The sequence below is a fragment of the Pecten maximus genome, chromosome 2, assembly GCF_902652985.1.
Source record: "Pecten maximus chromosome 2, xPecMax1.1, whole genome shotgun sequence".
In the NCBI taxonomy this organism is placed as follows: domain Eukaryota; kingdom Metazoa; phylum Mollusca; class Bivalvia; order Pectinida; family Pectinidae; genus Pecten; species Pecten maximus.
Genome location: NC_047016.1, coordinates 15,905,011 through 15,921,641, shown reverse-complemented (window position 1 = coordinate 15,921,641; position 16,631 = coordinate 15,905,011). Strand labels below are relative to the sequence as shown.

At 36.4% G+C, this 16,631-nt stretch overlaps 3 protein-coding genes across 4 annotated transcripts in view; 1 reads left to right on the top strand and 2 right to left on the bottom strand.

Moving 5' to 3' along the window:
* The first annotated feature begins 3,198 nt into the window (after window positions 1-3,198).
* Window positions 3,199-5,680, top strand: LOC117319437. Of its 2 annotated transcripts, none has more exons than XM_033874250.1 (2): window positions 3,199-3,382; window positions 5,042-5,680. In XM_033874250.1, the coding sequence occupies exons 1-2, from the start codon at window positions 3,347-3,349 to the stop codon at window positions 5,603-5,605; spliced, it is 600 nt and encodes a 199-aa protein (XP_033730141.1). In that variant the 5' UTR covers window positions 3,199-3,346; the 3' UTR covers window positions 5,606-5,680. The 2 variants fall into 2 exon arrangements, with proteins under 2 accessions (XP_033730141.1, XP_033730135.1); XM_033874244.1 differs by lacking the exon at window positions 3,199-3,382 and adding an exon at window positions 3,395-3,643.
* Window positions 5,681-6,560: 880 nt separating this feature from the next.
* Window positions 6,561-9,948, bottom strand: LOC117319427 (MORN repeat-containing protein 5-like). Its single transcript, XM_033874233.1, has 5 exons — window positions 9,820-9,948; window positions 9,141-9,288; window positions 7,886-7,997; window positions 7,599-7,730; window positions 6,561-7,276 (listed from the first exon to the last, which is right to left on the bottom strand). The coding sequence occupies exons 1-5, from the start codon at window positions 9,864-9,866 to the stop codon at window positions 7,188-7,190; spliced, it is 528 nt and encodes a 175-aa protein (XP_033730124.1). The 5' UTR covers window positions 9,867-9,948; the 3' UTR covers window positions 6,561-7,187.
* A 3,516-nt stretch (window positions 9,949-13,464) lies between these two features.
* Window positions 13,465-16,631, bottom strand: part of LOC117319416 (inositol 1,4,5-trisphosphate receptor type 2-like) — a 75,823-nt gene continuing 72,656 nt past the window's right edge. The window contains 1 exon segment of the mRNA XM_033874228.1: window positions 13,465-16,247. Coding sequence (XP_033730119.1) covers window positions 16,170-16,247 — 78 coding nt within the window. The 3' untranslated portion in view covers window positions 13,465-16,169.

Below are 16,631 nucleotides of genomic sequence, written 5' to 3'. Positions count from 1 at the left end.
CAGCACCTCACTCCATTTCCGGTATGAGTCAAGAAGGACAACTCATATAAATTAAAAAGAAAATTTAAAAAATCTGTCCTTATAATCCATTTATTCATCGCACATTAACACAGTTCTTTTTAATGTAGAATGAACGGAATATTTAACGACACTTTGTGTTAAAATAATGACATTAAAGCGGATTCGATTTGTATCTATCTGTTGAAAGTCAGCTTCCATTTGCGTGGTCGACACGATTGAACCAGCCCACTGAAGACTTTATAAGAACTTGGTATATCGCAGACCATAACATTAAATGTATCCAAAACCTTTAGATGACATTTAAGAAAAATAATATACATAGGCCTAAACATTTATGTATTACTTTATAAAATATCGTAATTAAGCTGAAGAAATCACCCAAATTAAAAAAAAAATGTTTAAATGTGTCACAGCGACCCACATGCACGTTATACACAGGTTTGTTACCTTTATCTTGGCATCTCTGATGGCTATTCGCTAATGGAGGCGCCTCTTGACGAATACTACTATTTGGTTAATGATTATAACTTTTTACTTGTTGGTGATTATTATTTTTTGATGATTATTACTATTTACATGATGGTCATTACTATTGATATGATGAGCATTGCTATTTACATGATGCGTATTACTATCTACATGATGATTATTACTATTGACATGATGATCATTACTATTGATATGATGATCATTACTATTTACTTCATTTGTTTTACAAACTTTGGCGAAATATCAGTATTCAATCTTGGTATCCGAATGGAAGCGCACGAATGCCCAATAGGAAAGTTCAACTTACATTGTATGTATGATTGTGAATAACAGAAAATAACTATGCAACAGTAAAACGAACACAGCAGCGAGAATACCGACACGGTAACGAAACCGGATTTTTTTCTAAAAATCGATAAAAATAGGGCAAAATATGAACAAAAATCTAGATTTGTATGGAAACCATTGGAAATAAGATAAGGTGTTACGAAAGAGAGTAGCATTTTTCTGCTTCACCAACGACCTTCGCCATACAAATCTAGGTCACATCCGTATCAAATTACTACAATGGGAAAAAACCTTGAACACAATAAGAAGGGGAAATAGGGATGTTGCTATCTAGAAATGGAAAATTAGCGACGTGAACATTGAAATCATCACGCTTATCAATCACACAGCTTATATCAATTGTAAGCTATCATCGAGGTTAGTCGGTCAACCGGGTTGAAAATCTCTCTTTTTGGAAACTCAACAAAGATGTCGATCAGATATCATTTAGTAATTCTTGCGATTTTATCTTCAGTGTATTTTCTGTTAGACCTACTCGTAAAGTAGTAAGAAATTAAAAATGTAAACATTATTTTAGGAACCAAACCAAAATCCGGAGACTAGACCAAGCGTGTTGTACATAATGCCATATTAGTAAAGTTGAGAATTTCTACCTTCTTCCTGATATGACTGAGGAATCGACACACGAATAGAAGAAAGATGTTGAAACCTCCACCTTTGAAATACAGACGCAATGAATGAGAAATGAAACAAGTATACTAAACATCAGTACAGAAAACGTATGACATACCTACATGTACATTGATTGAGTCATTGCTTTTTAAAGGGAGATAAGTATGCGTGGAACGTCATTTGATTGTGACGTAACAACTGAACGTCAACTGAAAGTGAGGCTTGTAAGAAAACGACTATACCAACTCCTTTGAATACAGTGTTACCAAGATGCAGACTTTTATCGTGTGTGGCGTCATCGGAACGACTCTCTCTGTCATAGCGAAAGAAACATCGACAGTTTTCCTCAAACTCGGAAGCCTTTGGGAGTTTTGTATATTTCTGTGGTCGATGATTTTTGTGGTATTTCGGAAAGAAGCCAACGTTCTCATGACTGGATATGCAGCTTCTATTGCATTCACAGTGGCAATTGCTTATTTGCTCTTACACAACTTTGTTTTACCAAAGTATCTTCCTCGATTTAGGATTAAATGCTTCAAGCAACTTGCCAAGATAGTGCTTTCCTCTACGGCTCCAGTTGTGGCACTTTTATATATGTGGTTCCCTTGTCACAAGAAGATGTCATGTCTTTTCGGTTTCCTGTTCCCTATTGATTATGACGCCAGCAAAGAAACCTGTCCATACGGAACAGTGATTTTGGCCACAATACTTACTCTTTTGGTCATTATCAGGCAACATGATATCATAAAAGGAACAAAGAAAGTTACCTCAGAAAAGATCGTGAAGAAGATACCATTGGAAAAAGAAGAAAACGCCGAGTACAACGCTTCACTTGGTCCACGTCGAAGTATGAGATTGCTGAAGAACTAGTGTGGTAATACCTGTCCTGAATATAATGCCAGTTTGAAATCCAGAGCAATTACCGGAATGTCACCATATGTCGGATGTTGCAATTTTCCATACGGACAGATTCATTTGTTGTTAAAAATAAAATTTGTATTTTTATCCTATTGCTTATTTCACCAGGCAGAGAATAAGACAAAATCGTGTATTGTACATTAATCAATAAAATCTATCACGATACATTCTGAAAAACAATATTTCCTATTGTTGTGTATATCTATGAGACGGTATGATTAACAATGGAATACCAAACGATGATGGGAATATTTGCAATATGGCGCAATGACTTTCTCCCCTGATTTTGTTTTACACGAGGAACGAAAAGTTGAATGCATGATGATGATGATGATGATGATGATGGTTTGATAGAGCTGAAAATATTTTTTCGATAACACGAATTACAGAAAAAGCAGTATTGGTAATAAGTGATGACCAATCTCAGATCTAAACGTCGTTTCCAATCCTTCATTTTAGCGAGCCCGTTGTATTAGACCTGCAGACATCCCTGATCCAAATGAAAATAACCAATCAGCTTTCAGTGTAGTTAACGGCGCCAAATTGTTTGAATTGATTGATATTCAAATACTTACTATTATCTTTAGACAGGCTAAATGAGATTAAAAAAGAGTGCATGACCTGTGTGACGCACTTTAATTAATGATCCAGAGGTATACATGTACATGTGTAGCAGCGAGATTCAGCACAGATCACTTTTCATTTTACTGTACAATCAACGGACGCAAATCTGGCAAAACCAAATTATCTAGCAGACGGGTTTATTGACCTTTTAAGGAGAGTTTTAACACAATCAGCTTTCGTACCCTGCAAAGCGATCTCATTTATCTAAGTTGCGCATCATGCATTGAGTGAAGTTACAGTGTACAAAAGGGGAACTACTCTTGAAAGTATGCTGCATTCGAATGCGCCCATCGTCAAGTGAGAAATGCTCGTGTGTTGACGCCTAACACTCGAGATGACAGAAAATGTGGCATCACTTCTTCAAACGAAGGTACTGTGTTAGCCTACTACTTCAGCATCAATTAAGATGCGAGATGATTATAATTCCAGTGAGCCATTGTCTTCTAATTTCAACTATGTGCTAAGCTTACACACTTCATGCCCAGCCTGCAGTAGGCCTACCGGTCACAAATAATTTTTCCATGGGTATTTTGTCCACAGAAAACGAGTGACTGGCATGTCTACATTATACATAAAATGTAAAATATGGAACACTGCAGGTCAGGCGGTGACACCATGCTGTTGTTACAGTGTAAGTATTACCTCATAGTGAACGGCAATCGCAAGTCACACCCTATGCTTCGGCTAAGTTGTTTCGGGGCGCCGTGTTACTTTTTATTCCTATTTAGTGGTTTGAATAAGGTGATATCATTTGAACGACTTAGAAGTTTGAATGAGTAATGTCACTTAGACGTTTCTTAGACCAATGATGAAGTGCTATGATATCACTTAAACTACGTTGTTGACGTAGGCCTATAATATAAGGTTACTTTTACTGTGAATGTTATAAAGAAACGGTGTTCAGTCAAAGATATGAAATTTTGAACTTTAGAAAATTTTGTTAAGGTTGCTCCCTGATCGCAAAGGTTACGGTTAAAATAAAGTTAAAGTACGGTTAAAAACAGACATGTTTATAATAAGGCTAGGCAAGTCCCTGTGTAACTATCCTACACTTGGGTAATCTTACGGTTAAAAAAGACAGTCATGTTATAAAAAGAGTCAATTAAAACATGTTTCTACTTTCACAAAAATAATAAAATGAATGAAAATGATTTATTAAAAAAAAAACGATGTCCCTTAGTAGAAATACCACAGTTGTTTTACTTTAGCTTCCGCGTTATAAACGTATGGAATAATAGTATACCGCAATATGTCATTGATGTAGCTGAAATAAAACAATTCGAAATCTTGTTGGACGGGCATGGAAACGACACAATGATATTTCAAATAATGAACTCGGTTTTGGCAGTGTGACAACGCCTGAACATTAATTCCCATTCTATCAAAAGGGGCTTTTGCACTCGGTGACAAACGTCTAAACTATTTGGTAATATTGAAATGAGTCACAAGAAATTGAGAGAAACTTGGCAGTCTAGATAAAGAGGATGCTTCATTCATAATACATGTGTGGCGGGTCTGGACTGGGTCGATCATCGGTGACCAGGTAGCTCGGAGGTCCCGGGTTCGAACCCCGGTCTGGCCGCTACATTTTCTCTCCTGTTACAAAATTGGCGCCCAACTAAAATACCCACGTTGGTGGTATAAGGGTCTCGTGTGTCTTCGAGGGCGAAGACTTGGAAAAAAGGAGGGAGGTGTGTGGCGGGACTGGACTGGGTCGATCATCGGTGACCAGGTAGCTCAATTGGTAGAACATCCGGCTAGTGTTCGGAGGTCCCGGGTTCGAACCCCGGTCTGGCCGCTACATTTTCTCCTCTCCTGTTACACATGTACAGGTATATATGTACATATTCGTATTAGATTTTGTGTCAAAAAATGACATTTAATGCCAATTTTAAACGTTTCTTGTCCGAGTGAACTTGCCAAATATTTATTAATATGAACTCGAAAACTTCTCTGTTGAAATTGTTTTTGTTTATACAAATTCCAGTGATATGACAATGTTTTGATTTCTGTCATTTTGGTTTTGTAGAAAAAAGTGTTGTTGATAGGCCATTCCTTCGCCCGACGTGCAGGAAAGTTGTGTCCCTTTAAAATAGGAAATGTGGTTATAAACGCCAGCGGGGTGTCTGGAGGAGGAGTCAAGAACCTTGTTCATACCTGGGATGAAGTTGGCGAGGAAATGAAACCGGATATAGTGTATATCCAATCGGGAGAGAATGACATCGGATCATTACCCTGGAAAGACATTGCTGACACTCTCTTCCGATTCGCAGAGGCCATCAGCAGCGAAAAGATCAAGGTCGTCATTGGCAGCAAGTTCAAACGATACAAATTTAGAAATCCCCGGATGACCCTGGCAAAATATAACACATACCGTAAACAGATAAACAAGTATATAAAGAAGAAGTGCCGTGAAACAAATGGAACAGCCAAACGCATACGCTTCTGTAGAATGTTCAAACCCTACCAGACAAAGGATCGGTTCCTAGAAGATGGCGTCCATCTGACTCCTGCAACAGAATTGCTGTGGGTCAAAATGATCGGGACGTACTGTGATAAGAAAGTTGATATGAAGCTGAATGTACGATCGTGATCGATTTTGTTTTCACTATGCTCAAATTTGAACTGCTGTTTATATTGGAAATAAATTAATTTTGTTGAAACCTTTTGCTTTGATGAATTCTATGCTCAGTCCCTGGCTTTAGTGTAAATGTTACTGAAAAATTACATGTATAATAAAACTTAAGGAGAGAAACCTTTCTTTGATTTTTAAATATATTTTCCTATACGATTATCAATCTCTTCCAGAGTACATTTCGGTCGCTATGTACATACATTCATAGCACTATGAAGGGTAACCGCAATGAACTCTGTGATAGATCGTAAGTTTACATGTATATATACGTACATCATTAGTGTACATGTAACGTATCAAGCAGGCAATCACCTCCGTATTTTGGAACATATCTAATATGAAATGTATTTTACCTCATTACCCATATTTTATGGATTTGAGAGATGATTCAATTAAATGCTGAAACGCCAGACTTTAGTCTGTGTACAGTTTTACCAACGCAGTAACCACAGGGATCCGATAATTTGTTAAGTCTACGTGTATTTGGACCTCCCTTGTGTCTAGCACATTTTCCATATATGTATTACAAAACATCTTTTCACCGTCAAATCTTTTTTTATACAATTATTGTAGTTTCGTCCGTGCATCGTTGCAGTCCTACCTACGCTATAGACCCATGAATATGTTGTAGATTCGAAATCCATGCCTATAGTCCTTGGATGTGGATAGAACATATAACGATCAATGCATGGCCATTTATCATAAAACTTTTAAAATGATTTCGTAGTCACTACTGTACTGTCAGGGCATTTTTTGCCTGTCCATCTGTACACGTTTACATTTTGTACCTTTGCTTTGTACTGTCAAAGCATTCCTTTCGTACATATTTTTTTTACACTGTCAAATCATTCTTTGTCAGCTAGTCCTAACATTGGGATGTGGCACAAATTAAAATAAAAATCAGAGACAAACACATCGTGTAAGACTTTACTGGAATTGAATCATTAGATTTCATCCCAACATTTCATTATCATCAATATTTTCAACATTCAACAATGTTTTTTTCCATGATTCAAATATTCAAATATTTGTAACGTGTACATAAACGCATTTAACAATTTCCGAACGTGAAAACTAGAACAGGAAGTATCTATCCAAAATATTTGGGCACTGAGAATGTATCAGGAGGTCCCTTCACAAAATATACATCACTGCCAGCTGAGTTCCACATCTGTACCCATCAGAATGGCCCAGGTGTACACTGTAGTTCCTACACAAGATACTCTCTGACTGCTGAAATATCTGGACCCAGTTTTTGTGAGTTTGAATAACAAATTAAATAAGAACAACACACACCTGCCATATACTATGTGGTATCCAATTCTAACTTCTGACAACCCTTCTGATTCATTTCTTTAACATTGGTACTATTATTGGCTATAGTTCACTATATAGACATTGAATCACTAGGTCCAGTTTAAATTCAATATGAATGTGGATAATAAAACCATAAAAAAAATGCATGAGCATATACATTGTATTACAAAGTGTTAAAAACATATATTAAACACAGATTTGTTGTTTATAAATAATCAAATGACTATGCCGACGTCTTTCCTTTCTTGAAGCCAACATACTCGTCCCAGCCTTTGCGACATTTTTTGATAATCCAACTGTGTTCATCATCATCTGTAAAACAGGAGGAAAAACTCATGAGTTTGAACTCAAACAGGATTTAAATCATTGCTAGGAAAGCTGAGCTCTGTACTGCATTGAATAAAAGAAAAGATCTAATCATGTAACTCCCCTGAAAGACTTGAAACTATTCATCAATAAGAATGATTTTGTTTTTCTCAATATTGACCCTAAACATTTCTGATTTTTCTAGATTTGGCAATGAGTTTTTTACATATAGACTTGTATTGCTCAAGATACCCCGATAAATCTCAGTGCCAGGATTATACTAGATAATGCTGGAGCATTGTGTTAATTAGTTTTGTATCATAGTTACCTGCATTCCTGAGGAATTTATGGTTATAGTCGACCACCACCCTAGATTTGGGGTTGTAGAATCCATCACCACAGTCATAACAGCCTTCAGGTATAGTTCTAGGTGGTATTCTGTTGGTCAGCTGTGAGCGACCTGGATAGAAAAGGAATGAATGATATTAAATAATACAACAAAGAAAATTAACCTTATTTGTAACTATTATATGACTGGTTTATATCAAAACCATTGTCCTAGATAACCTCTTACTCACAATAATGGGGGAAAAACAGAAACAAAATAAATATTACCTGCAGGTTTTAGGCCATTACAAGTTTCTGTATAGAATCGCCTGTCATAGCCATCACAGTATTGCCAATCCTCTTCCTCATAGGGTAGACCATCAGAAAATGTGTATTTTCCCTTCAAAAATATTGAGGATATAGTCAGTAGTATAACAACAAGAAACAAACCATTTGCAAAATATAAGACAGATTATGAAAGCCTACTACAGGAAAATAAAACAAAGGGCAGTAACTCTGTCTATAGGGGATCTTCATAACGTAACACTCCACCATCCAAAAATGTAAATGCATGTACATGTATATGAGATATAAATCAAAGTGATTTACGTTAATAAAGATCCATGCTTTTCTAAATGTGCAATCAAATCATTGGAAAATATTTGCATTAAAATCAGTTAATTTTGTGAACATGTGTATAACCATCGGTAAATGGGGCGTGCGAACAAATCGATCAGCACCGTAACTTTGTCGTAAAAAATGCATCATATGCACACGTCCAATCGAAGTCAAATTTGGCATGGTTATGGGTTAGATGTTCATCTGTATGAAACAGAAAAAAAAATTAAAAATATCACTTAACGAATTGCGGGGCGTGTAAAATCACTCACAGGACACTCGCGTGTGTAGTGCACCGTAACTTCGCCGATAGATTTGCATATATTTGCATTATATGCCCTTGTCCAATCATAGTCAAATTTTGCGTGCTAATATGTTCTATGTTCATCTGTATGCTAGAGAAAAAATAATTTTAAAATGTCTATTAATGAATCGCGGGGCGTGAAAAAACTCTCACAGGACACTCATTCCTCTCAGGACGCTCACATGTGTAATGCATCGTAACTTTGCCGGTACATTAGCATAATATGCACTCGTTCAATCAAAGTCAAATTTGTCAAATTAATCGGTTAGATGGTCATCTGTATGATACAGAAAAAAATATTCGAAAATGTCACATAACGAATTGCGGGGCGTGAAAAAATCTCACAGGACACTCGCATGTGCGCTGCACCGTAACTTTGTCGTAAAAAATGCATAATATGCACACGTCCAATCAAAGTGAAATTTGGCATGGTAATGGGTTCGACGTTCATCTGTATGATACAGAAAAAATTATTTTAAAATATTACTTAACGAATTGCGGGGCGTGAAAAAACTCTCACAGGACACTCATTCCCCACAGGTCACTCATTAGGTGGACCGACAATTTCTACTGTACTTAAATATAATTAATAAGTCTCATTTTCATATCTGAATTACGTACTTCCAAAGCAATTCCTTCTTCCCACGTGGCCTCATATTTGCTTCCATTTGGGAAAAAGAGAGTTCCTTTGCCATGAAACATCCCATCCTTCAGCTCCCCTTCATACCGAGTCTCTGTAGGGAAGTCATACGTGCCTTTACCTTCCATCCTAAAAATGTAATCACAAAACATGTAGTACATTATTGATGTGTCTGCATATTAGAACATGTAAAAGAGAGATACTATATGTGTAGAATATACTGTATAACACACATTGTTTCCTTTGTAGAAAGAGTAATAAGTACTTCTTACAAGCAGTACATCAGCGTATGGGTAATATCAGCTCATTACTGTATATCTTGGTATATCACATTTACATATAAAATCCGGAGTACGTACATATATACCTGTGTACAAGAACAGTTTTAGATTTTCAAACGAGTCGTATGAAACCCGGCGTACTTTCAATTACTCTCTACCCAAGTCATACAGGCTGTACTAAGTAACATCATATACTGTATACCACGAGTTACAGTTACGTGATGCTTCAGTACTGTACGCATCAGTGTTTCAAAATCATGATTGTTGTCCGAATTAAACGTCATATAGACTTGCTTTTGTCTGGTATTTTTACTGTAGCTTCACAGAATGGGGAGTAATCCAATGAACCTCAAATATTGTATTTTCAATGCATATTTACCGTCCATTTTTGTAGTCGCCTTTGTAATTGCTTCCAGTGTACTCCATTTTCCCAGTTTGTTGTCATAGAGATTCATAACACGTCTCTGAAATGTTTGACAGGTACCTGAATCAAGCGTCTTTGTGATGTCATTGGTGTTATAAGTTTCGAATTTTGCCGTTATTATGTTTCCGGAAAGGCGCGTACCATTGCGAGGCTCGTTCGATTATTACAATGTATGCTGAAAACAGTTTGGGTGGTCTTAAATTATAGAGGCATAGTGGTGTAGATGCATGTTTGAATTTCATAAGCACAATAGCTATTGATATAGCTGTTTCTGCGTCAAAAACAAAATGAAGCATTTTCCATTTACTGTGTATGAAGTATGACCATGCAATGACTGCATTGTAATAACTGAATATCAGACCCCGATGTAATCAGGGCCGTATTATGTTAGGACGCCTATTTGCTCGTCTATCTGTATCCATGAATACTGATATGTATTTACCAGCGTTCTACCAACAAGGTTTTTAGATTTATTTTAATAAAATTCATAGTGATGTTAAGAACTATATATTGGCTATTTTGGACCGCGGCTGGTACATTATTATATAGATTTTGAAGAATCGATAAGTAATGTTGGTCAGAAACGAATCAGGTACAACTTAAGGCAAAGGGCAAATCTATACATTTCAAATTACTGTCTCTTAACTTGTAATTTTCATGCACAACCGTTCAAAGTTTTAATAAAAAAAATCATGTGGTCTAAAGTCATTGTCACCAAGTCACATGTCATATAGTTATTCACAGTTTAGCAAGAAGCCATATTATCCAATTTTATAGCCACCGAAGTCATATGGCCAAGGTCACCAGTAAACTTTCGTCAATCCGATAAAGTGCTTGGTAAAGAGGTTTGATGTTAGTATGAACACTGCCAACAACACAACGAGGTTACAAGTCCAGGAATTACCGAAGACCGGGCTAGCAGGGAAGTCCAAGACGACGTGGCTCTACGGGCATGGTCTTTAATGGCTATGCAAGAACAGGACAAACATGTTCTGTAAGCAATGCAGACGACAGAGCAGAAAGCCAAAAACGACATGGTAATAATATGGGTACGGCATGTAAGGACAACATGGATAAAGATAGAGGTACTACAATGGTAATAACTGACAAAGCTGGGTAAAGGACGACATGGATACAGATAGAGGTACTACAATGGTAACAACTGACAAAGCTGGGTAAAGGACGACATGGATACAGATAGAGGTACTACAATGACAACTGACAAAGCTGGGTAAAGGACGACATGGATAAAGATAGAGGTACTACAATGGTAACAACTGACAAAGCTGGGTAAAGGACGACATGGATAAAGATAGAGGTACTACAATGGTAACAACTGACAAAGCTGGGTAAAGGACGACATGGATAAAGATAGAGGTACTACAATAGTAACAACTGACAAAGCTGGGTAAAGGACGACATGGGGAAGGATAGAGGTACTACAATGGTAATAACTGACAAAGCTGGGTAAAGGACGACATGGATAAAGATAGAGGTACTACAATGGTAACAACTGACAAAGCTGGGTAAAGGACGACATGATAAAGATAGAGGTACTACAATAGTAACAACTGACAAAGCTGGGTAAAGGACGACATGGATAAAGATAGAGGTGCTACAATGGTAACAACTGACAAAGCTGGGTAAAGGACGACATGGATAAAGATAGAGGTACTACAATGGTAACAACTGACAAAGCTGGGTAAAGGACGACATGGGGAAGGATAGAGGTATTACAATGGTAACAACTGACAAAGCTTGGTAAAGGACGACATGGATAAAGATAGAGGTATACGTACTACAATGGTAACAACTGACAAAGCTGGATAAAGGACGACATGGATAAAGATAGAGGTACTACAATGGTAACAACTGACAAAGCTTGGTAAAGGACGACATGGATAAAGATAGAGGTATACGTACTACAATGGTAACAACTGACAAAGCTGGATAAAGGACGACATGGATAAAGATAGAGGTACTACAATGGTAACAACTGACAAAGCTGGGTAAAGGACGACATGGGGAAGGATAGAGGTACTACAATAGTAACAACTGACAAAGCTGGGTAAAGGACGACATGGATAAAGATAGAGGTACTACAATAGTAACAACTGACAAAGCTGGGTAAAGGACGACATGGATAAAGATAGAGGTACTACAATGGTAATAACTGACAAATCTGGGTAAAGGACGACATGGGGAAGGATAGAGGTATTACAATGGTAACAACTGGCAAAGCTGGGTAAAGGACGACATGGGGAAGGATAGAGGTATTACAATGGTAACAACTGGCAAAGCTGGATAAAGGACGACATGGTGAAGGATAGAGGTACTACAATGGTAACAACTGACAAAGCTGGGTAAAGGACGACATGGATAAATATAGAGGTACTACAATGGTAACAACTGACAAAGCTGGGTAAAGGACGACATGGATAAAGATAGAGGTACTACAATGGTAACAACTGACAAAGCTGGGTAAAGGACGACATGGATAAAGATAGAGGTACTACAATGGTAACAACTGACAAAGCTGGGTAAAGGACGACATGGATACAGATAGAGGTACTACAATTGTAACAACTGACAAAGCTGGGTAAAGGACGACATGGATAAAGATAGAGGTACTACAATGGTAACAACTGACAAAACTGGGTAAAGGACGACATGGATAAAGATAGAGGTAGTACGATGGTAACAACTGACAAAGCTGGGTAAAGGACAGTGTAGACAGACCAAATCCAGATTTTGTCATTTCGTTGGACCATTTTATGAAAATTTCAGGCCCTTCACACCATTGACGAGTCAGAGAAAGACAAAACATTTTTTTGGCGCAGTTTACTGAATTTTGGCTCTTTATGGTGTATCCAACTCTTTTTTTTTTGCAAATATATTGTGTCTTTTTTTTATTCTTCCAAGATGGCATCAGAAAAATAATCGGTGGATTCACACTGTCGTTTGGGAGACAAACCACGCACCCTCAGTCTACATGTAACCTTGCTCTCACTCCAAGACATAACAAATGGGAGACACGAACATGTCATGAGGGAGCTAGCTGACATCTTGGAAAAGGAAAGAACACAAAGAAAGCAAGCTAGGGGTTAACCATTATCTTTGTACGCAACAGAAATGTAGGGGACGTTCCAGGAAAGGATCTGAATAACGCCCAGGTGGAGCTGGCTCATGAGAGTTGTAAAACAGTAACTCAACAGTTGTATTTAGGCGATACTGCACATGAGAACGGTAACAACATAGATTGACATGAGCATGCATGTTTGGGCTCTGTTAAATACATTCGCTGATCTCTAATCAGATTTAGCTCATATTCACATCATCCAATCAGAACACCAAGTTCTAGCCTGTTTAGATTTTGATAGTTAATGGTCTAGGCAGAATGGTCAATCCTACAATGTTGTAACTTACATTAGACTTTTTTTTATGAAAACAGCATATTTTGAGCAACTCAACAAACTGAGTTCACATCAGGCAGTACTTCTCATTCGACACCGAGGGTATTGGCCATGGTTAAAAGGTCAAAGGTCACACTTGACAAATAATGCACCTCGACATGCAACTATATAAAGACAAATAAACATCGATTTTCTAAAACATTTATTAAAAGTCTTACATATCTAAATAAACATTAGAAGAGCAATCAAAATATATCACAACAACTCATAATTAATGTCAAGATGAAATCACTGCTGGTGATGATTTCAACACAAATTCACGCCTTAAATAACAGCTGCAGAATCAACAGTATTAAATAATGAATAAACCATTATATCATGTTTGGTGTTTATGTCCCTCACCATGTACTCTGTACTTATCCCTTGAACTGTTCCCGTGAAACATTACCTCCTAACATTGCTAGTATCTGTAGTTCATCAGAGGAAGATTTCTAACATTTTAGACTGCTGTGTCTGACCAATAACAAGCCTACTATGGTAACCAGTCTGATTCACTGAACCCACTGTTGTTAGGGTAACCAGTCTGATTCACTGAACCCACTGTTGTTAGGGTAACCAGTCTGATTCACTGAACCCACTGTTGTTAGGGTAACCAGTCTGATTTACTGAACCCACTGTTGTTAGGGTAACCAGTCTGATTTACTGAACCCACTGTTGTTAGGGTAACCAGTCTGATTTACTGAACCCACTGTTGTTAGGGTAACCAGTCTGATTTACTGAACTCACTGTTGTTACCTTTCTCCCCAAGCTCTATAGCCTTTCTCAGATGTCTGTATTTTATCTCACGTTGACTAGCATGCTCTTGTTTATAATGCCATCAGTCTTGCCAGAGAAATATATCTTTATACGTCCCTGGTCTTGCATCCCTGGTCTTGTATCACGTTGGTTCTGTAAAATCCTACCTTAGATATAATAAGAGATATACTGACTCCACCAACATACAGGGGAGTCAAGGGTATATTAACACCACATTTACACCATTCTCTAGTAACACTGTTCATTTTCTGCAGGGTTTCTTCCACAGATTTTGTATCCTTTATTGGTATATTTCCATAAGTAAAATATATCTATCATCAGCTACATTTCAAACCAATATAATATCTTTAATAACAATACATTTAACACTTTATAGATACTCTCCCAAAGATATATCTTTAGGTTGTCAGCATACAAATATAATCAAAAACAGATATTAAAATCATTTCATTTCAGGATGTTAATGATACAATATAAAACAATGAAATAAATGTTTGTAACATACCAATAGCTATCACCTTTTGATTATAAATCAGTGGCTTCTATATCCGAGTAGAACATTTTCTGATGTCATCAATAATAAAAAGTGAATCTGCTCTTAACAACGTACACACATGTAAAATGGTAAAGACTTAATAAAATTTTAATATGTCTATGAAACAATGAAACTAACAGAAAAACACAAATGTAATTCAAGAAAAAAACTTAACAATTAATTTACATTATGAAGCTTAGATCAACATTGAAAAATGAATTAAGTAGTCTACCCTGAGTTAAAAAAATTGTATAGATTCACAGATTTTTTTCTCAACAATGAATATAAATTTAATCATGATATGAAGATTTGGGGATATGTGCTGACAGTTAGATGGAAAGATAATGGGTACTATGCATGTACACGTACTACCTTATTATACATCAAGACTTAAGGGTGTATGCTACCTTAGTGTGACACAGTTCGTTGTACACAAGCATTGATTGTCTAAAATGTACTTATTATGAGATGACACTTAAGAGTGATAGGATCTAACTTAAAAAACACAAAGACAAGTTAAAACTGAAAGACAGCACACCTATTTATCCTTGAAGCTGACTATTTTATCAAAATAAATCTATGTGTTGAAATCATGAAAATTTCAGTATTAAAGCTGGATCAGTGAGAGGAGGTTCGACATATCTTTGTTCACATCTACATTTATTGCTTAACAAAAAGCATCTTATCAAACATTTCTATTATGGTCTTTGCCATGCCTACTAAAACCTAGCCGACTCCAAGTAAAAAATGGAATCAAATAGATGGAATGTGGTTACAATACAGAAATCAAATACAGACTTGAACTATAGATTGAATGTTCATTTGATGTGGATTTTAAATCAGTCTAACTCAACTCTTTCTGAAGCAACCTTACACCAAATTTTAAAAAGTATATAAAGTTTACATGACAATCATAAAAGAAGTGCTTTTTATAAACATACAAAAATAACTACATGGTATATCAGAATTATCAGTCTTAGAATAATGCCTCAAATTTATTTTTATCAAATTTCTCAGATTTCTTTTCTTTTAAAGGTTGTTACTTTATCATTTACAATTCTAGAAAACAGCCATACAGTAAAAAAAATCAACTGTTTTTTGTAATTGTTCTTTACTTTCTTGGATTTGTATAACACATCAATCCCACTGCATATCATTGTATGGTCTGATGACACATGGAAATGTACAGAGCACTTCTAGCGAACATTTTGAAAATCCTAAATGTCTTACGAAAAACTTGTCAGTGGGAGGAGGAGAATATCTGGGGACTCCTTCGGAGTGACATCAAGAGTGGTCATTAGGATATTGAATGTACCATTTCTATTTATACACAATAGCTTTTAACATAAAAAACTCTGCCATTCATTTTTTTAAGTGCCTAGTACACACTTTCTCATATTTCCATTTCTGTTTACTTTTCTTTAAATGTTCACAGGAAATGATTCTAATTCCTTGAAACTTTTATTTCTTTTTCACCACAACAATCAACTCCTGAAATGACACTTTTTTTGTTTTACATTTTAGTGCCTATTTGTATAATGTTATTCACGAGGAGTTTTTTGACTAGCTTCCCATTCCTTCTGTTTTTTCTTTTCCCTCTCTTGCAGCTTTTGTGCATCCTGAAACAAGCAGATAGAAATGATTAACAGGATTCTTCCTATATATTGACAATAAACAATTGTGATATAAATACTTTTAGGAACATGAGTTATTCTACTGCCTTGGCAATGAATAATTGTGCACTAATTGGATATATGATAAAACAAAGTCTGTCAAGAGTTTAGAAGGGGGAAATAAGGGTACTTGATAAGTAGAAAAGTGTATGAAATACATTGTTTCTAAGGTGTTATATTTTAATATTGCTTTCAGTATAATATGATCCAAGTTCCTTTAGTTAGTATAATTGGTGTAAATTAATTTAGCTGATATGGAATTGGGTGAAGAAGTGGCTTTTTCCCCACGAAAGTGGGAGGGAAGTTATATGGTCGAACAAGGAACATATA

What these genes read in the sequence shown, in the direction of transcription:
- LOC117319437 (XM_033874244.1), top strand. Translation starts at nt 3,569, where the DNA reads ATGTCTACATTATACATAAAATGTAAAATATGGAACACTGCAGGTCAG. An exon ending in CACCATGCTGTTGTTACAGT is followed by an intron (nt 3,644 to 5,041) that starts GTAAGTATTACC and finishes TTGGTTTTGTAG; the next exon opens with AAAAAAGTGTTGTTGATAGG.
- LOC117319427 (XM_033874233.1), bottom strand. Translation starts at nt 9,866, where the DNA reads ATGGAGTACACTGGAAGCAATTACAAAGGCGACTACAAAAATGGACG. An exon ending in AAGAAGGAATTGCTTTGGAA is followed by an intron (nt 7,998 to 9,140) that starts GTACGTAATTCA and finishes ATATTTTTGAAG; the next exon opens with GGAAAATACACATTTTCTGA. An exon ending in TAAATTCCTCAGGAATGCAG is followed by an intron (nt 7,277 to 7,598) that starts GTAACTATGATA and finishes CCTGTTTTACAG; the next exon opens with ATGATGATGAACACAGTTGG.